The 22,613-nt window shown below is 38.8% G+C and overlaps 1 protein-coding gene across 1 annotated transcript in view; it reads right to left on the reverse strand.

Moving 5' to 3' along the window:
* Positions 1 to 22,613, reverse strand: part of LOC126457095 (myosin-VIIa) — a 463,049-nt gene that overhangs the window by 58,166 nt on the left and 382,270 nt on the right. Inside the window, exons 7-16 of the mRNA XM_050093124.1 lie at positions 15,061 to 15,182; positions 14,704 to 14,960; positions 13,668 to 13,833; positions 12,226 to 12,356; positions 10,797 to 10,981; positions 9,418 to 9,628; positions 9,183 to 9,318; positions 6,349 to 6,593; positions 6,104 to 6,259; positions 11 to 201 (exon numbers count right to left, since the gene is read on the reverse strand). Coding sequence (XP_049949081.1) covers positions 11 to 201; positions 6,104 to 6,259; positions 6,349 to 6,593; positions 9,183 to 9,318; positions 9,418 to 9,628; positions 10,797 to 10,981; positions 12,226 to 12,356; positions 13,668 to 13,833; positions 14,704 to 14,960; positions 15,061 to 15,182 — 1,800 coding nt within the window. The remainder of the gene's footprint in view (positions 1 to 10; positions 202 to 6,103; positions 6,260 to 6,348; positions 6,594 to 9,182; positions 9,319 to 9,417; positions 9,629 to 10,796; positions 10,982 to 12,225; positions 12,357 to 13,667; positions 13,834 to 14,703; positions 14,961 to 15,060; positions 15,183 to 22,613) is intronic.

Consider the following 22,613-nt stretch of genomic DNA (forward strand, 5'->3'; position numbering starts at 1 on the left):
GTTCCCTTACCGTCTTCTGTAAACCCAGCCACGAATTGACCTTTGCAGAATAAGGATCTTCCGTGTTAAAACGCGATCTCTCTCCTGCTCTAGGAATAAATCATGTGCATCTTTGAGGAACACCTTAGTATGGCCCAGCTGATAATCAGATCTCCCTAATACAGCCTGACATATTTTAGCTGTGGCTATGCGGCAATCAGTCTGCAAAAGACACCAGAAAAAAATATCAGATTTGACAGACAGGTTTCAGACATTCTAAAACAAATTTCTGAACTAGATAATAGCTACCCAGAATATTAAAACTACAACGTCACAGAAATTAACATTATTTCCCAGTTTCTTAAAATAATGCAATTTTTGCTTATTAATACAGAACCCAAAATATTGATTTTAAATGATCAGCAACAAATTAGGCTGCTTTTTTTTTAAAAAAAAAAGATTGGAGTAAAGCAGTTTTTTAAAATCGTTTTATGATTAACCTGCTGAAATTAACAAAACTTCTGTTTGAAAAATATAACTGCCATTACAAAATTTTAACATCTGCAGCCACACAAGCACTTATGGAAAGAATTGCCATTTAATATCCTCAGATTTTGTTGCAGAAATAATACATAAAACTTATCACAAGTGTGTTCTGTCTTAGATAAAATGGCAATATCATTCCACTGCACATAATGTAAGTAAAATTTGTGTTGTTTGGGAAGTTGATTCCTGTCTGAGTTGATATTTTTGGATCAATGCACACCAAAATTATTCTTCGCACGGTACCACACCATTTTAACAAGCCCAGTCTATGTTATAAAGTATAACTTATGAATAAATCATTATTTATGCGGTATCATTTGAAAACACAATGTTTTTGGATATTAATGACTATGTGAACAGAGCTTACTATATAAAACACTGCATATATTTTAATATTAAAGGCAAAATGAAACTCTCAAGAGATAGCACATCCTGCTGGAAATGTTTCTTTTCTCCACGCTGCACACTAAAATGTCTTAATATACTGTAACAGAAATGCAGCCACAGCAAAAGACAGCATCACAGTCTCCAGCACGAGAAGTTAACAAGCATAAGCAACACCCTTCAATCTCTGACAATAAGACTGAAAACTAACAGTTACCTACAACCTACACCAGACACACTCCACAGATTTTAGTGGTGGGGAGCAAAAATACTTACAACTGCTGGAAGTGTTTCATGTCTCAAATTCAGAAAGAATGCAGATAATTTCTATGCGATAAAAGGACAAAGTATTATGTGACGAAATCAAGCCTAATGAATATCAGGAACCCTTCAATACTAGTGGGTGTTGATCATTTCATTCATAAACTCAATAACTTTTATAAATTGATTTTTATTTATGTGATTATACTTCGTGAGCTACTACTGCTTTCATTTGACATGTAGAGAATAATTCTGAAGTTAATTAACAAAGAATGTAACTATGTAAATTTTATAAACTTTTGTGAAGCTATTTGAAATGTTTTCACTAAATTTTGTGATACTTTTGTAAAATAATATAAATGATTAGATGCTTTGCCTACAACTGTAATCCCTCTGACCTCTCTCACTTGGAGGGGAAGAGTTGCAAAAATGAGTGTTTTAGAAACAAGATGCTAGAGTTACAAGTCGCATTAAGAAATTTTGGAAGTGCTTCGTATTTAGTTTTGCTGGAACACAGGTGCTAGGACCAATAATTAAAATATAAATATAAATAACTAGCTTAGTGCTGCAAATGTTTATGTTGTTCACAAATTGCATCACCTTCTAAGCTTTTCACACTAATCAAGGCCATATAAGCATGGTCTTACTCAAATGTACTTCTGACCAAAAGCTGTTCTGGTAGCTGAAGTCCAAAGTTTTTATTAATCGTGTCTTTTGCATTCTTGCGGAGATATTTCCCAGCAAGTTTCATTTCCTAACAAATATTTCTTTATTGAGAAACAAAATACCAATTATCATAATGAAATTTGGCTTTAAATTTCTTAATGTAATGAAATATTCTCTTAAAAATTTTCATCCTGTATTGCACTCCCTTTGCAGCTGAATTTCCAATAACACTGAAACATGTATTTCTGAGAAGTCAAGTACCACTTGTCATACATGTAGACTTAAGAATCCTTTAAAAGTTCTTTATTAATTATTTATTTTCAAAAATAATTTCATTCACTACTTTAACCCCTTGGTGGCTGAATTTCCAAAAATGCTGAAACACATACTTTTAATTTTATGACTGAGAAACCAAATACCAGTTTTCGTAGTTATAGCTCCAAAATTCCCTTAATAGCGACATAATTTCAAAAAGCCTATTTCACCCCCTTAGGATCGCAATTTCAAATAATTCCTTCTTAAACAATGTCTACAGTATGAGGGGCAGTCAAAAAGTTTCTAGCCTGAGATAGTTACTGTGATGTCTTGCATAAACAACGTGACCTACTGTTATGGTGACCCTTTGTGTGTATGCAAGTCAAATTTCACGGCTACAGCTTTGTTAGTTTTGATGGTAGGACGCATTGCATACTGTGGTGTAAGCAAAATGGTGAATATTGAGAGAATCAAGAACTGTGCTGTGATCGAATATCTTCATTTGAAGGGAATAACACTCAAGGAAATTGCAGAAGACTTGCAGAATACACTTAAGGCCAGTGCTCCGTCTTATGCAACAGTGAAAAACTGGGTGTCTAACTTTAAATGTGCAAGAACGAATGGGGAAAATGCACCAAGGAGTCGAAGGCCTGTTACCGTTGCCACAGATGAAATAGTGACTGCAATTCATGATACAATTTTGCAGGATCATCAAACAATGTTGCAGCACATTGAAACCACATTTGGAATCTCCATGGGTGTGCTCATGATATTGTTGTGGATATTTTGCAAATGCAGAAAGTTTTATCTCGGTGTATCCCGAAAGACTTGAATGCAAACAGAGACAGGAGCATATGCAGTGTTGTGAAGAAATCGTCCACCAAATTGAAACGGATAAAGATGGCTTTCTTGCAAGGTATGTGACAGTGCATGAAACGTGGGTTCACCATTTTGATCCTGAGACAAAACAACAGTCACAACAATGGAAACATCCTTCTTTTCTTACCCCAAAAAAATTCCGAGTGCAGCCGGTATGGTGACAGCATCGGTCTTCTGGGATGCAGAAGGAGTAATTATGGTGGATTACTTACAAAAGGGCATAACTATCAATGCATCCTACTACTGCACCCTCCTGCACCATGTGGGAGAAGAGATAAAGAAAAGAAAGTGTGGAAAATTGGCATGTGGAGTTCTTTTGCATCAGGACAATGCAATGGTGCACAAAGCCCTCGCAACATTGGAAGCTCTGCGTGACTGTGGGTTTGAATTGTTACATCATCTATCAGATTCTCCAGATTTGGCTCCATCAGCCTTTTTTCTTTTCACAAATCTAAGAAAAGATCTCAAAGGGCGACGATTTGACAATGACAATGCAATGATTGTTCCTGTGAAAGCTTGGTTGGAACTGAAATTGATGACCTTTTATTTGAGTGGTTTGCAGAAGTTACCTGAGTGTGTCCGCAAGTGTATTAGTGTACACGGTTGTTCCACTGAAAAATAAATTGGTATTATGAAATTTCTGTCATTCTTCATTTGTTAGGCTAGCAAATTTTCGATCCCCCTTGTATAAGATCCACACCCGCTCTAAACGTCAAGTTTCTATCCTTAGCAGTTTGGGCTGGGCGATGATGAGTCAGTGAATCAGTCTGATGCTATTTCACCCCTCAGGGACTGAATTTCCAAAAACAGTGAAACACATATTTATACATCTCTAACAGTGAAGCCAGACACCAATTTTAAAACATTTAGCTTTAAAAATGCTTTCACAATGAAATCAAACATTTAGGTGTTTCACTGTTTTGGTTTTGTCTTTTATGCCCTATGTTATCCTCCTTTTGATAGTTTAATTTTTGTCAGTTTCTTAGAGGAACATGTTTTGAAGAGACACACGAACATAACTGAGAAAACAATGAATGACTTTTCAGTTGTTAATTCCAAGTATACCTGTTTCTATGTTTCTTTTGATAGTAGATGGAAGAATTGTTCTTCGTATTCAGTGTTATAATGTCTATTGTCTAACATTATTATATGATTATTCAAAATGCTGTTCAACATCAAAATGACACATGTTTAAAACTTTAAGGTGATAGGAAGACATTACATTGAAATATCTTTATATAAAAGGCAATGTTCTGACTGACTGACTGACTGACTGACTCATCATCACCCAGCCCAGTCCGCAAAGGATAGAAACTTGAAATTTGGAGAAGGTGTGGCTTTTATACAGTAGGTGTCATATAAGAAGGGATTTTTCGAAATTCGAACCTTGGGGGGTGATATAAGGGAAGATGAGTATTTTTGAAAAATGTCACTACTAAGACAATTTTGAAGGTAGAATTATGAAAACTGGTATTTGACTTCTCGGTCAGAAATAAGGAAATACGTGTTTCAGCATATTTGGAAATTTAACCCTAGGGGTGCGAAATAGTGGGTGAAAATACATCATTGTTTAAGAACGACTAAAGTACTTTAATGCTACATCTATGAACATTGGTATTTGACTTCTCAGTTACAAATTTTAAAAAAAAACATGTTTCAGTGTTTTGGGAAACTGAACTCATAAGGAGGTGAAATAGGGATGAGATTTTTTATAAAAATGTAATAAAAACATTTTTACAGCTAAATCTATGAAAATTTAAATTTGGCTTCTCAGTTAGAAATAAAAAAAATACATGTTTCACTATTTTTGATAAGAGGAGTGAAAGTGTTCATGGAAATATTTCATTGTGCAATCATTTTTGAAGCTAAATCTGTGGAAATTTGTATGTGGCTTCTCTGTTAGAAATAAAACATATGCATGTAACTGATTTTAAAAATTCAACTCCTAAGGGAGTGAAATGTTTATTGAAAATATTTCATTGTGGAAGAATAATACAGGGTGATTCAAAAAGAATACCACAACTTTAAAAATGTGTATTTAATGAAAGAAACATAATATAACCTTCTGTTATACATCATTAAAAAGAGTATTTAAAAAGGTTTTTTTTCACTCAAAAACAAGTTCAGAGATGTTCAATATGGCCCCCTCCAGACACTCGAGCAATATCAACCCGATACTCCAACTCGTTCCACACTCTCTGTAGCATATCAGGCGTAACAGTTTGGATAGCTGCTGTTATTTCTCGTTTCAAATCATCAATGGTGGCTGGGAGAGGTGGCCGAAACACCATATTCTTAACATACCCCCATAAGAAAAAATCGCAGGGGGTAAGATCAGGGCTTCTTGGAGGCCAGTGATGAAGTGCTCTGTCACGGGCTGCCTGGCGGCCGATCCATCGCCTCGGGTAGTTGACGTTCAGGTACTAACCTTTTTCGTAGGACTCTCCATACAGTTGATTGTGGAATTTGCAGCTCTCTGCTAGCTCTGCGAGTCGATTTTCCTGGGCTGCGAACAAATGCTTGCTGGATGCGTGCTACATTTTCATCACTCGTTCTCGGCCGTCCAGAACTTTTCCCTTTGCACAAACACCCATTCTCTGTAAACTGTTTATACCAACGTTTAATACACCACCTATCAGGAAGTTTAACACCATACTTCGTTTGAAATGCACGCTGAACAACTGTCGTCGATTCACTTCTGCCGTACTCAATAACACAAAAAGCTTTCTGTTGAGCGGTCGCCATCTTAGCATCAACTGACGCTGACGCCTAGTCAACAGCGCCTCAAGCGAACAAATGTACAACTAAATGAAACTTTATAGCTCCCTTAATTCGCAGACAGATAGTGCTTAGCTCTGCCTTTTGTCGTTGCAGAGTTTTAAATTCCTAAAGTTGTGGTATTCTTTTTGAATCACCCTGTATTATGGGAAGGAAAGTTGCTACTCACCACATAGTGGAGATGCTGAGTTGCAGATAGGCACAACAAAAGCTCACAATTATAGCTTTTGGCCATTAATGCCTTTGTCAAATTAAATTAATGACTATAGTTGTTCCATCACTTCAATTTTTACACTATCATTTTTCATCCATTGCTATTACTTTTTCACTCTCAACATTAATCAGTGATGCTTACCTTATGAGATGGTGGGACACCAGGTATAAGAAACCTATATCGCTCCACAAACTCCATGAAGCTGTGTCGTATTGGGTAACCAGCTCTTCGAATACGGATTGTCTCCATCATACCTGAGTATCTTAGTTGTCGACAGCAAAGCCCTCTGTCAAACATCTAATATTATAAGGCACCATTAATATATGATAATCTGGAAGTCAGGGCATTAACTCAATAAAGGAAAAAATAATAATAAATAATCTTACCATTGGTTTCTTATACTCGTTTGGTTTTATACATCGAATGAAAAATGGCTGACAGCTGCTTAAAGTCTTCATTAGACAGTCTAATGACTTTTTAAACTGAGTAGATAGCGTAGGTGCCCTTTTTCGTGTTTCAGATCCCATCCCAATATCTTCAGCAAACAATAGCTGCAGGAACTTATTTGTAGATATGTGAATCAGTTGAAGGAGATCTGCGCTAAATGTGTCTCGGTTTTTTTCAAGGAAACCTGAATAATTAGAAATAAATTTAATACATTCTTGTATTAGAGGAAGTCTGACACAATAATAATCTTTTAAATAATATTGTGATTAAAAGTTAATACATATTATATGGTTAAAATTAAAATCAAATTCACACCGTTAAAGAAGAGGACCGGAAAAACTAATAAAATAAAAAGGAGGTTTGACCGACATCAGCTAATTAAAAATAATAAGTACCAACAAATAACACAAACCATCAAATTAACAGATGATCTAGAACAACTAGTGCCTAATCTTAAAAAAGAAGCAGAGAATCTAGCTCCCTAGAACCCACGAAGGAAACATGCATGGTGGACATCAGAATGTGACAAATTCCATGAAGATAGACACCAAGCATGGTTAAAGTTTCAAACACATAAAACTGAAGAAAATGCCATCAACCTACAAAATGAAAGAAAAAAATTCACTCAAAATATTAGAAGAATCAAGAGAGGATTTCATTAAGATATTATAAAGTCTATAGAAGGTAATTATCATAAAACCAACTCCAGGAACTACTACAAAATCTTTGGGAAACAACTACAACAATATGAGGCCCCTACACTAATACTGAAAGATGAAGATGGAAGAATGACACACAGTAACAAGGAAAATGCAGAAATCATGGCAAAAGCATTTTACAAACTTCTGAATTGCGAAGAACCCAAAGAACCCTTACAAATCAACATAAATACCCCAATAAAAACCAAACCTAACAAACTAGAGCCTCCAACTTTCCAAGAAGTAGAAGAAATTCTTAAAGAACAAAAAAATTATAAGGCATGTGGAGAAGATCAGGTTTTTGTTGAAATGTGGAAATATGGAAGTGACACAGTCAAGACCTCCTTACACATGGCTCTAACAAAAATTTGGGTAACAGAACAATTTCCCGAACATTGGACCACAGCTATCATCCACCCACTACACAAAAAGGGAGATAAGAGCAACCCAGACAACTACAGAGGAATCTCTCTCCTAGATTGCACATATAAAATTCTATCCAAGATCCTATATGAAAGAATCAAGGAGCAATTAGAACAGGAGTTAGGGGAATATCAGGGAGGTTTCAGACCATGGACAAGCTGTGCAGAGCAGATAATTACTTTAAAATTGATTATGGCATACTACAAGAAACAGAACAAACCTCTGGCAATAACATTTGTAGATTTTAAGAAGGCATATGACTGTCTCCACAGACCTTCAGTATTAAAAATTTTAAGAAATCTAGGACTCCATCCAAAACTAATTAAAATAATACAACTCACTCTAACCAACACCAAATCAAAAGTGAAGTTTAGAGGAGAAATTTCGGAACCATTCCTCATAAAAACAGGCTTAAGACAAGGTGACTGCCTATCACCATTACTTTTCAACTGTGCACTGGAATACATAATGAGAGTATGGTACAAGGACAATCCAAAGAGGATAAGAATTGGAAGTGCAAAAGATGATATTAGCTTAAACTGCTTGGGATTCGCTGATGATCTTGCTCTCCTAGCCAACACCGTTCAAGAAGCCAGGCAACAAGTGAAATCACTACAAGAAGTAGCAGAGAAAGTAGGCCTTAGAATATCATTGGAAAAAACGGAGATTATGCTAACTGATCCACCACTTGCAAACAAAATTACAGTAGGAGAACAGGAAATCAAAATTGTTGCTAAATTTAAATATTTAGGCGAAATAATAACATACAATCTAAAGGAGAAGCCATCATGGCAAAATAGAATAAAAAAACTGAACTACGCAAATTACATTACCAAAACTACATACAACAAAAAAAGCCTATCTATAGATGCAAAATTAAAACACTATAAAACAGTTACACAACCAGAAATAACGTACGCAGCTGAAACTATCTTCAAAACAACTAATACAGCAGAAATTGACAGAATACTAAAAATAGAAAGAAGAATAATTAGGACATGTATAAATAAACAGTATAAAATAAATGGACATTGGCGAATAGCATCAAATGAAACAGTATATAAGAAAATAGAACCAGTCATGAGCACAATCAGGAAGAAACGCATCTCATTCTTTGGACATCTGATGAGAACTCCAGAAAACAGAATTAGTAAAAAACTAATACAAAAATTGTGGAATAGCAAGAGCGATATTAAATGGATCACAGAAATTAAGGAAGATATAAAAGAACTTCAAATTACAGTAGATGACCTAAAAAACAAGACAGAGAAAACCAGAATACTGCAAGACCCGCAAACCAGACTACAAATGAAAATCAATAAAAGGAGTACAGGAAGAGTTGTCTCAGATGAAGAAAGAAAGAAAATATCTGAAAGAATGAAGAAATATTGGGCAAACAGAAGAGCAAAACACCTTTCATATAAGAATAGCCTCTAATAATTATATTACCTAAATATCATATTAAGTTATTGTCGAACCAAATTGTATCCCTGTGTAACAACTTGTTTAGAACTTTGTATTTTTGACTACAGTGGTCCAATGAAGGCCATAAAATAAATAATAAAAAACATATGGAAAGTCTCAATGAATTGTTGTAGGCACTATGTTAAACAATATATTAAGACTTGTTATTTTTATTTGCTTATAATTACCTCTTGTATCGTAGAAGACTACACCAGCAAAGTGATTTAAGCCAAATGATGTATTAATATCTGATTTTGGTTTCAGGTAATTCCTGTGGTTACCATGAGTTTTATGAAGCTTAGCCAACATTGTTTGGTCTGTTCCCTACAACAAAGAGGTAAAACATAGAATCCAATGCTTCAGATATATTTATGATTACTATAGCAGACATCCACGATCACTTTTCGAAGGAGTTTGTGATACCTTAGGAAACTTTGATTCTTCATCAATAAGAGCCATGATATTCAACTGCTTAACAGCAATGAGATCCAGGGCATCTTGATTGTCTACAAATTCTATGTGTTGCCAATTTATGCCTTCTAAATTGTATTCTTCCTGCTCCAACTTGAAAATATGTTGAACAAAAAACTGTTGAAGGTTTTCATTTGCGTAGTTTATACAAAACTGTTCAAAGCTGTAAAGAAATGAAACATAACATTTTTTTAAAAAAGTTTCCTTTTTCTAGATCACAATTAAGCAGTGCTAATACCATTTAAATGGCAGAAAATGTAAGTCTAAAATGGCTCCTTCCCCAATCCAGTAGCACACTATAAAAGACAAAGATGAAATCTTGAGATTTGATCTGTACTTTGCAATGAGCTGCTTTGTAAACTGGAGCCTATATTATTACATCAACAAAACTATAGGAAGCTTTGGACATTGAATTGTACAATTTTGATATCATCTTTTTCTACTGGCTGCAGTGGTACAGCCATAATTAAAGGCAATGTGATATGGCATATTACTTGTAATGTACTACACATATCTGACACTCAAATAGCCAGTGCAGGTCTGATTAAAACTGTACCACGGTAATCCTGCACTCCTGGCAGAACTGCCGCAAAGAATAGCACAGTTAATCAGTGCCTGGGCTAAGTTTTCTTTACTATGGAGGCTTTTGTTCTGATGGAAAGTTCTGTTCTTATTGGGGCTTTTATTATTTCTTTCTTTCAAACCATCAAGTGACCCGTTTCCCCAAGTGATTCTTAAAATAAATATTACAGCAAAATTTAGTATATATTCTGGAGGTGAATGAGAAAGGGAGAAAATTCACATCAAATAATCTTGCAACATAACAGTAATTAATGGGATAAGAAATTGCAAGATAGCTGTATGGGGGAATAAACAGGTGCTAAAGTAACTAGTTGCTTCATCTGTCAGCTACACTGAATATCCAGAAAAGAAGTGCCTCAATCAAGTAAAAGACTGAATATCAAGAGAAGTAATACGTGCAGCAGTGAAAATAGTACTGACAAGCAGAACATTAAATGTCATTAAAGCAGAATATGAAAAATGCAATATTTTGTTGTTGTTGTGAACCCTTGAACATACACACACTATGCACAAAATGTAAATCAAGAAAACACATTACAATTATACCATGAAATGCTTAGAGAACCTGAGCAAGAAATGTGACGTGAAATAAAAGGAAATAATGAGATACTACATACATGCAAATGGGGCAATACAATGAAAGCAGGCATGAAGATTATTTCACAACAGATATTAAATTAGACATAGAACTGACTGACAGAGTAAATGGACACATTGATGAATTATAGACAAAATGAAAATGGCAATACCTATTTGTGTTGAAATTTTCAAAACCAAATATGTCAAGCACTCCAATAGCACTTCTTGCAGAACCTTTTGGTCTATAAATTGCATTATTTATTTTGTTTACAATAAAAACAAACAAACGTCCATATATCCCCTTCACAAAAGCATCCCTCACATCAACTGACTGATCTCTTGATAGTGATGACACCTGTAAAAAGACCCATATCTCTTACAACTAAATCTCTCAACAGGGCAGTAACATATTTGTCATCAACACTGACGACTGACACTACGAGACTAAAGGACATGATAACTGCAACAAACATATTTTACTCAATGTCATAAAACTTTACAATTAAACATCTTCAGCAATCAGTATTGAAAGATGAAACTATAACTACGCATCTTTAGAAATCAGTACTGAAAGAGACAATTAATGCCAACAGTATGTCATCAGTTTACATCAGGATGCATGCAAGCAGTACTATCAAACTTCTAGGGATAAAGTAAAATTTATTCATTTGAGAATACGTAACTAATATGCCAACATCTTTTTCTTCTAGATTTATAAAAAATAAAATAAATGTATCTACCTCATTATATGGGGCGTTCAAAAAGAAACAAACTGGAGGCATACTTGCAGAAACCAGTACCATTATGTTAGAAGTATTAACCATAGCTATTGAGACACTTGTCCCACTGTGGCACAAGGTGGTGAATGACTGTCTCATAAAATTCCCTGGACTGCAATGTTAACCAATTCCGCATGTACAGCTGGATGTTGTTGTCTGAGGTAAATTGCTTGCCCCTCAGAGCCTTTATAAGGGGACCAAAAATGGCGTAATCACAGGGAGAGAGGTCCGGACTGTATGGAGGGTGGCTGAGAACCTCCCATTTGAATTTCTACAGGAGTGCTCTGACTGTGTTGGCCGTATGAGGCTTTAAATTGTTGTGGAGTGGAATTACCCCGCAGGTGAGATTGCCTGGTCATTTTGAGTTGATCGCTTGGCGAATGTGATCGAGGTTTGTGAGTAACACAGCCCGGACCTCTCTCTCAGTGATTACGCAATTTTTGAGGGGCAAACGATTCACCTCTGACGACGACATCCAGCTGTACATGCTGAACTGGTTAATATTGCAGCCCCGGGAATTTTATGAGACATCCATTCACCACCTTGTGTCACTGTGGGACAAGTGTCTCAACAGCCAGGGTGAATACTTTTAACATACAGATACTGGTTTCTGTAATTATGCCTCTGGCTCGTTTCTTTTTGAACACTCCTTATAGTTTAATTGATTACAATTTTTTTGCTAACACGTCCAATCATTTTTATTAATAAATTCCCGTCAGTAGCGGATATCCCAGGTAAACATGCTACATAACCAATCTAGTTCAATTAGTGCAGAGATTATAGGTAGCATTCTCAAAAATATAGCTTTATTCTTACTTACAACTGTCTCTCCACTTGCAAATATTGTTTTCCGAGTAAGTGCATCAATGAGAGGCTGTTTGGGAACTCCAAGTAAACCTGCAACTCTCTGAACACTACTGAGATCTGGGATTTCAGTTGCGTCTAAGTTATCTGGAAAATGAGAATTAAAGAAACATGAATGTCATGATTTGTTAAAGCAAAGTTAATTGCATTAACAACACAACTTCCTGCAGATCATACAGAAAGAATGAATTTCAACAACTACGTGGAACAACAGTATCAACATTTTAAATAAACTATTCATCATTTTAAGCCAACTGAAATACAAAGACACTATTTTCAAATTTAAGTAACTACTCCACTCAAATATATTCTCATAAGTTTAATAAGAAATATACATTAGGGTACATATTCCTATTCAGAGACTAATAGGTTAGAAAGTGGTTTGAACTAACAAATGGTGACTGAGAAACCTGCCTCACAAGCACAACATGTGGAAGTATGGTGGGCAAAATATTTCAGGGTTGAGGTTTCTGCACTGTAAGACTATGAAAAGAAGAGGAAAAGGAAAGAGAGGGAGTGGGAAGGGGGAGGGGAGAGGAGGAGGAGGAAGACGAGCAGGAGGAGGAAGAAGAGGATGAAAAAGGGCAATTTGGGAAGTTGCAAAAGGTGACGCTGAAAGACATTAAGAGGTGCATAACTCACAATTGAAAGAGATGTACAACAGTAATTAAAACTAAACAATGGGAACTCCAGATAAGAATAACAATACAAGAAAAGACAGATTGGTACTTACCATAAAGAAGACACATTAAGTTGAAGAGAGGCATGGGTATAAGTCACCTATACCAAGCTTTGGGCCACAGCCTTCGTCAGCAAAAAAGAAACACACACCGTTCACACACACAAGCAAGCAACCCTCGTGGGCACATACCACCAACTCTGACAGCTCAGGCCAGAATGGCTGAAAGCTGTGTCTCTTAATTATGCTCGTCTGCAACTTAATGTGTCTTCTTTATGGTAAGTAGCAATCTACCTTTTCTTACATTGTTAGTAATTAAAACTAAATACCCAACTGTGATTTAAAATATAAAGAGCGGAGGAATATGTCAAATTTGTTGAATGGGTGTTAAAAACAGAGGAAGATGCCGAAATAGAAGACAGCAATGTGTAGTTGGGCAACGTCAGACAAGGAGAAGTTCAGTGCAAATAGTACAAACAATGATTTGCACAACCCATGTTGAGGAAGAATTATATATAAAAAAAAGGTAATATTTTATAAGGTGGAGGAAGAGTTTCAACACAGAGTTCACAGGTTCACATTCTATTGTCACTATCTGGCCCCCTCCAATTGATGTTTTTGATCTGCCTTGTGCATCCTGTAAATTGTATGGCACATAAAACAATCATGGTTTTGGGTGTTTCATTACCAAAATGGAAAATAAGTATGCACATCAATACCTATGACAGCTGCTTTGTACTTGATATTTCCAATATGTAGTAATGCTGCTAGAAGCTTCAGTATTTCCCAGATTTCTTGATCAGTGAAAAGAAGCACTTTCATAGCAGATCGAATATCTGCAAATTCAGCTGCATCATCCCTTCCTTCACATGTAATGCTTCCACCCTGAAATAGTATTTATTATGGCATTAAGCAGAAAAAAAACATTGATAAAAAAATTTTCTGAGACCAAGTCTGGGCTACTATTTTTACGGCAGACATTAAGTAGTTTACACTTTCATATGATTGTCTCCCAATCTCTCACACCTAAAAATACTGTAGAACCACAATCATAGATGAACAACTACAAGCTTTTGCGCCAGTAGATAAATGAAACAGCAGTAACGATGATAAATCATGTGTCTGATGTTTGTTATTAACTCGACTATTATTGCTCTGACATTAGTAATTTAGAATGTACAAGCTAACAAAAACATTAAAATTAATTAAGTATTTTATACAGTAATAAGTTTAATGCACTGCAGAGAAGAACACGAGCTAACTATACACTGGTCTTGATTGAGTGTTTATATGTAAGTAAGCCATAGTGCAACATGTTAATGATGAACAGCCACTGGACTATAGATCCATACTGTCAGTAATTCTTGTTTGTGACTTCTGGCTGAGATACCATGGATCTTCTTAAATATGTATGCTATGATTCAACTTGTCTCAGAAATATACTGACACAATTTAAAATACTATTCTAATATGAAACTGTAAGTTCTTGAAGTTGTTTCCTCAACAGATGTTCAAATCACATACAGTGTGGTGAAAAAAGCTATTTAATGATATAACAGCAGTCTCTAATAGAAATTCTCATAATTTCTGATCACACTGATACGAAGCTACAAAAAATGGTTACAGCAGCCAATAATGTGAAATGGATTTGCTAATGAAGCAAAGCAACATGACAATGTCAATTTCATGTTACAAAATGTATAGGAACACTAGCATAATTACAAGCAGTAAATTAATAAATGAAAACTTACTTACACCTGTCAAATACTTATACTGAGAAGCATCTCCGAGTTCCAGCTTCTGTTTCTCCTCTTTTGACATCCCAGCTAATATACAATAAAATATGTGGTAATTACGTTCATCAGTATTTTGAGACACTATCCTTGATTTTTCAAGCAAGTACTGTTCAATTTTAGCTCCTTCAATTACACCTTGCTTGTTAAAATGAATATCTATGTATTTTCCAAATCTTGATGAATTATCATTCCTGATTGTTTTGGCATTGCCAAACGCTGTAAATGAAACAGAAACATAATAACTGTGTTGTTTACCACACAGTCACAAATGTTTAATCCACAGCTGGTAATATTCCTTAAGCATATACCACTATACCTTCAAGAATTGGGTTTGCTTCAAGTATCTGCTGTTCAATCCACGAGTGTTTTCCACTTATTGCAGCTAAGTACTGAAGAATCAGTTTTGTGCTCTCAGTCTTTCCAGCACCACTTTCGCCACTGATGGTAAAGAAATACAGATTTATTGATATCTCTTTGAATTATTTAAATTATTTATCACATTATGATCAATCAAAATTGTTCACTCACATCCAAAATTTTTGTTCTAAATGAAAAATGACTTGCAATGAACCATCAAAAACCAAGTGATGCTGATGAAATTGTATTAGGAAATGAGACACTTAAAGTAGCAAACGTATTTTGTCATTTGGGGAGCAGAATAACTGCGAAGGGTTGAAGCAGGGGGGTATAAATGTAGACTGTCAACAGAAAAAAGTCATTTCTGAAAAAGAAAAATTTCTTAATATTAAGTAAAAATTTAAATGCAAGAAAGTCTTTTCATAAAGGTATTTGTTTGGAGTGTAGACTTGTACACAAGTAAAATACAGACACTAAACAGTTCAGCTGAGAAGATAACAAGCTTTCGAAATTTGGTGCTGTACAAGAATGGTAAAGCTCAGGTGGGTGGATCTGTTAACTAAAGAAAGTGGTACTGAATCAAATTGAGAAGAAGAGAAATTTATGGCACAGTTTAACTGAATGATATGTCACATCTTGAGGCACCGAGGAATTGTCAATTTGGTAAGTGTGTGTGTGTGTGTGTGTGTGTGTGTGTGTGTGTGTGTGTGTGTGTGTGTGTGTGTTGGTTGGTTTGTGGGATTGAAGGGACCAGACTGCTAGGGCCATCGGTCCCTCATATATGTGTGTGTGTGTGTGTGTGTGTGTGTGTGTGTGTGTGTGAGAGAGAGAGAGAGAGAGAGAGAGAGAGAGAGAGAGATCTGCTCATAAAATCAGTCTTCAGAGTGAAGACCAAACCAACAATGTGGTCCATCAATGTAGTTATGTAATATCACAATAATTTTCAGAATATGGATGTAAATGTGGAAATATTTTACTAACTCTAATCAGTACTGTAATCTCACATTACATATCATAAAAAAGAACAGACATGTGGGACTCCTGTGAAAACATGCAGCTGTACACTTCTTAACTTTTGAAGAGATTACTACAGCTGCTCACACCATCAATCATGGTAATTATCTGACATTTCCTTATTTAAAGCAATGTTTCATACTGCTGTGTTATGAATGTGTATCTGAATGTTTAACCAGTACTGGGATTTCTGTTCCTTGTATTTTTAGTGTGTGCATTATATCTCATGAGTAACTATTTGACAAATGACAATGAGAATACAAGTAGTATTGCAGTAAGTAAACTGTGGTAACCCACTGATTGTGGTGGTGGTTAGTGTTTAACGTCCCGTCGACAGCGAGGTCATTAGAGACGGAGCGCAAGCTCGGGTTAGGGAAGGATTGGGAAGGAAATCGGCTGTGCCCTTTCAAAGGAACCATTCCGCCATTTGCCTGAAATGATTTAGGGAAATCACGGAAAACCTAAATCAGGATGGCTGGAGACAGGATTGAACCGTTGTCCTCCCGAATGCGAGTCCAGTGTGCTAACCACTGCGGCACCTCGCTCGGTAACCCACTGAATCACCACCTAGACATCAGGTGCTGGCCAACAGCAGCCACTAGGAAGAGGCACGGCAACTGAGTGACAGTGCACAACGACTGCGCAGGCACATTCGGCGCCAGTATCTATGCAGGTGATTGCCACCTGGCGGTCGCCCTCATTCAGCTCTGGCTCCGCTTGCAATTCACTTCATTTCTGTACTGTTTGTAATGTAACACTCACTGTTATACCTTGAGTTGGAAATGGAAATCAAGTCCCATGCTTCTTGACACAGCATAGGGAAACGGTGTGGGAGACATGCATCGCCATACTAGGCAAGATGCGAATGGAGGTGGTTTGCCGTTGCCTTCCTCTGACCATAATGGAGATGAAAGATGATGTGAAGACAACACAACAACACCCATTCATCTCGGGGCAGGTGAAAATCCCTGTCCCCACCGCGAATCGAACCTGGGCCCCGTGCTCGGGAAGCGAGAATGCTACCGCAAGACCACGAGTGGTGGAAACACCTTGTATTAGTGATCAGAAAATACACTTGTTCTAGAAGTGCGAGTACATTTTTATGTTGTGAGTTACAACATAATTGGTGATGATCAGTGGGCAGTTTTTCATGTTACATTTGAAACCATGTACCACCTTCCCACAGCTACTTTACTGGGAGAACTGGTGGAAGTCACGCTCCAGCTATTCCTGCAACAGCAATTAGAGCAACAGAAACATCAGGAAGCCTTTGTTGTCTGTGTTACTCATTTGGCAATTGGCTGTGACTCTGCCACCATTTCCACCTTAACAATGAAATGACAGAATAGTGGCTGGCATACGACACATACCTCTGACAGCATTTTTCTGTGTTCCAGGTATGCATCCAGCTGTGGTCAGATCTATTTTCCTATTGTGGATATCACCTAGCATGTACCAATTGTTGAGCAAACTGGTCTTTCTCAGTCATTGTATCCCATGTGGAGTTTTATCAGCATCATAAAAAAACCTACCAATCCTACCATGTGTGGGTGGCTGAATTGTATCTCCTGTACACAAGGAATCATATGCCAAAGTGTCAGTTTGGGACGCAATTATTCCAAGGGGGGGGGGGGGGGGGGGGGAGGAGCAGATAAGGCACTACTTCAGGAAGCACCACATTTTAAAATTAGTCCAATCCTTCAAAGTTTCCTGGGCCATGCTCAATCAGTTATATTTTGAGGGGGCGAAGTGGCAGCTGTCACTCCAGACCTGGGACAAATCTGACCAAGCCAAATTTGGCTAGAGAAGAAGAGAACATCCCCCCCCCCCCCCCCCCCCCCCACCACAGTCTCATAAACAAGGAAAGCAATCTGGGTCCTCGAACCAATATTTGTTTCCATTGTGCCCAAAATGTTTTTGAAAACATGTCCCAGATGACTGCACCAATGGATGGGCACAATGATAGAAGGAAGGACATCTCACATCAGACTGTCACGCTCGGGATAGACTACATGTGTCTCATCAGCACTGACTGGACATTAACATGATTTTGTCAGAATCTTCAAATCTAGGTGAGTCCCCTCAGAAACTGTTCATCACACTCACTTTGTCCAACAAACAAGTTCAGCTACAGTTTGATACTGGGGCCTTTCCAACCCTGTTAAGTTTTCAAACCCATCTCCAGCTGGGGGTGCCTCGCCTAAAATCCACAGCTTGCTGCTTGATGGCAAATGACAAGCAAAGCATTCCACTTACAGCACATCTCACCCACCTGGTCTCAGAATAAATACAATTTCAAAAATTGGATGACCTCGATAAAAAGTGCCCTGAGACCTTCTCTGGGGTCTTGAAAAAAGTGAGGAAATTTGTGGTGCATATCACCTTAAAGAAGTCAGCATGCTCCCATTTCTTCCACACATAACCTGCACCCCTCATATTCACCAATGCCATCAAAAATGAACTAAACAGCCTCAGATGTCACTGAATCCATGTATGCTAGTGAGTGGTTGACACCATTAGTTGTCATAAAAAAAGTTATCAGGAAAATTGTGTCTGTGTGGAAATTTTAAAGTTGCAGTTAACACGAAGTCTGAGATCAACACATATCCCATTCCAGTCTCTTTGCACTTGTGAGAGGGCAGCATTTTGACAAAATCAATCTCTCTGAAGCTTGCTACCTCTGGAAGAAGAATCACAAAGTCCTCACAGTCAACACGCTACATGGATTATATAGGTTCAAATGCTTAGTTTTTGGGATGGCTAGTGCCCCTGCCATTTTTCAAATATTCCTTGAAAAATTGCTGTAGGATGTACTGGGATGCATAAATTACCTTGATAACACTGTGGTAAAAGAGTCCACAATCACAGAACTCTTAGCAAACTTGCAGTGGCTGTTTCACATCCTCGAGCCCACAGGCTTCAACTGCAACTTTGAGAAATCAATTTTTTTCAACCATCAGTGGAATGCCCATGGCACGTAATCTCCCCTGATGGTATTTAACACACACAGAAGCTGGTCGAAGTCATCACTGCAGTTCCTCATCCCGGAAATCTAAAGGAGCTCCCGTCTTTCTTGGGTAAATCACACATTACAGCACATTCATTACAGGTGTGGCAGCAATTGTGCATCTGCTAAACAATCCCTTTTGTCCAGTCAGAGGCATGAGAGCAGGTTTTCAAAATGTTGAAGCAGGCCCACATATCAGCTCCATGTCTTGCCACTTTTCAACTGGGTAAACAGTTGGTAGTGGTGTCAGATGCCTCTGACCTGGGCCTAGGGGCTGTCCTTGCTCAGAGACATGGACAGATCAGAACATCTGATCACTTTTATGCCAAGAGACACCCCATGCTGTGGAAAAGAGGTATTCATAAACTGAAAAGGATGCCTTTGTGGTTATCTTCACACTGAAAAAATTCCTTGTTTTCCAGAACAGAACAAAGTTTCCAGTCACTATGGTTCATAAACCATTATTCTCCCTCTTTGGTCTAGCAGTGAAGCTACCTGAGAGGACTGCCCACCGCCTCCAGTACTGAGTGCTTTTCTCAGCAGGTACCATTATGAAATTCTCTTCCATAATAGCACACAACAGGCAAATGCAGATGCCCTTCCCCATCTCCCAATGGGGTATGAGCCACAGTTCTACCAAGACAAGATCTTGTGCTTCCAGTTGGATGAAGAGACTCAACAGATGGTGGATGCTTTCCCTATCACAGTGACCCATAGGGTGGAAGTGAAGGCAAAAGATGTGATCAAAAGTATCCGGACACCCCCAAAAACATACGTTTTTCATATTAAGTGCACTGTGCTGCCTACTGGCAGGTACTCCATATCAGCGACCTCATTAGTCATTAGACATTGTGAGAGAGCAGAAGGGGGACTTCTGTGGAACTCACAAACTTCGAACGTGGTCAGGTGACTGGGTGTCACTTGTGTCATACGTCTGTACGAGAGATTTCTACACTCCTACACATCCCTAGGTCCACTGTTTCTGATGTCACAATGAAGTGGAAATGTGAAGAGACACGTACAACACAAGAGTGTACATGCCGACCTCATCTGTGGACTGACAAAGACCGCCGACAGTTGAAGAGGGTTGTAATGTGTAATAGGCAGATACCTATCCAGACTATCACACAGGTATTCCAAACTGCATCAGGATCCACTGCAAGTACTATGACTGTTAGGCAGAACACGAGAAAACTTGGATTTCATCATGGTACACAATGTGGTGATCCAATGGCAGGGTGTGGGTATGGTGAATGCCTGGTGAATGCCATCTGCCAGCGTGTGTAGTGCCAACAGTAAAATTCAGAGGCAGTGGGGTGGTCGTACTTTTCACGGACAGGGCTTGCACCTCTTGTTGTTTTGCTTGGCACTATCACAGCACAGGCGTACATTGCTGTTTTAAGCACCTTTTTGCTTCCCACTGTTGATGAGCAATTCCGGGATGGAGACTGCATCTTTCAGCACAATTGAGCACCTGTTCATAAAGCACAGCCTTTGGCAGAGTGGTTACACGACAATGGACTGGCCTGCACAGAGTGCTGACCTGAATCCTATAGAACACCTTTGAGATGTATTGGAATGCCGACTTCATGCCAGGCCTCACCAAGGGACATCAATACCTCTCCTCAGTGCAGCACTCCGTGAAGAATGGGCTGGCTTTCTCCAAGAAACCATCCAGCACCTGACTGAACATATGCCTTCAAGAATGGAAGCTGTCATCAAGGCTAAGGGTGGGCCAACACCATATTGAATTCCAGCATTACCGATGGAGGGTGCCATGAACTTTTATTTTCAGCCAGGTGTCAGGATACTTTTGATCACATAGTGTATCATCATACAAAAGATGTGGCAGTACACGCAACAAGCCTGGCCTGACAGCATACCTGGTCACGACTCCAACACATTGCACCATTATTCTCACCTTCACCACTAGCTCATCCTAGCAGATAGCGTCATCCTTCTCACTACCGACCGGCAGTCTGCCCCGGCGGTCGCGCCATAACCTTTATGCCCAACAGTACTACAGCTCCTGCACAGAGATCACTGAGGTGTCTTAAGCACTAAACTCTAAACTGCTCAGCCAGCACCACGTGTATTGGCTGGGCACAGACCAGCAAGCCAAGCAGCTTGTTTGCAGCTGTTTCCACTGAGAACAACAGCAGCTGGGGCCCTGCCAGAGGTTCTATAACTGGCAGATGCCCTCCTGCTTGTGAGAGCAGGTTCATGGGCACATTCTGACTTTACGCGACCCTTCCTGGATACTAACTGGCTGATTATCAGTCAATGTGTACTCAAACTTTCTTATGTGGTTAACTGCCAGTCCACAAGTGTAGAAGCAATGATTGCTGTGCTCAGGAGAACTTTCACTATTGAAGGTCTTCCTCTGATGCTGATGTCGGACAATGGACCACAGTTCTGTTCCCAGGTTTTCAGTAAGTTCTGCCACCACTGCGGCATTCACCATCTGCTATTACAGCCTTTCTACCCCCAGTCAAAAGGTGAGGCCAAAAGTCTCATGCACTTGTTTAAGACATAGATGCGGAAATGTGTGGCCAACACTTCTCCAGATGAGGCCTTATGTTTCTTTTTAGTTAAAACAGGTTGACTCCAATATGGGAGCAAAGTCCAATGGAACTTCTTCATGGCCATCAGCTCTGCACACTTATTCACTTCATGCTGTCACCATGTCTGGGGACATGTGCAGCACTGTCTCCCCATTTCCAACTAGACACCTGCTTGTGAGCGACAAGGTTCAGACGCCAGGAGAAGTGGATTTCAGGAGTTGTCCGGTAGCAGTGGGGCCACTGTTTGTTCACTCTTGTCATGGGGGACTGAACACTGATGTGCCATCAAAATCAGCTGTGCCTGTGGCTGGAGACCTGGCTGGCCCCTCCTCCAGACCTTCCATCAGTCGCCCACTACGACCTGCATATCTCCTCCATCACATCCTTTGCTCCCTACCCTGCTCCTGGGTTGTTCCTGCCTTTGGGCTCTCTGCCTTGTGTGACACCCGAAACTTGCTCTCATCCTCCTCTGTTTGTAGACAGTCGAGATGGACTGGATGTTGGCAGATGAACAGGCTGTGGTGCAAGTGTTGCCCCTGCCACTACGGTTTCCTTCCATACTGGGTCACAAAGTCGATGTGGCGTGGCCTTCGCCACCTGAGGCAGAGATGCACTGACGCCCATTGCGCTGCTGAAGCTGTTCGATACTTCCCATGATGTCAACCTGCTTCTGGGTACTGTTGGGATGCCTGGCTAGATGTGGGTCGCCCTGCTGAGATGCAGCTCATTGCTTTCCCACAGACAAAGAGGTGTGGTAACGAACACAACTATCATCTAGGCATCTCGCATTGGCCAATGGTTCTGACAGAGGCCACTAGAAGGATACATGGTGGCTGAGCAACAATGCACGAAGATAGTTCAGATGCATTCAATGCCTCCTGCCACATTCTATGTAGGCGACTGACAACTGGCATTCGCCCTCGTCCA

Source organism: Schistocerca serialis, chromosome 2, assembly GCF_023864345.2.
Source record: "Schistocerca serialis cubense isolate TAMUIC-IGC-003099 chromosome 2, iqSchSeri2.2, whole genome shotgun sequence".
Taxonomy (NCBI): Eukaryota; Metazoa; Arthropoda; class Insecta; order Orthoptera; family Acrididae; genus Schistocerca; species Schistocerca serialis.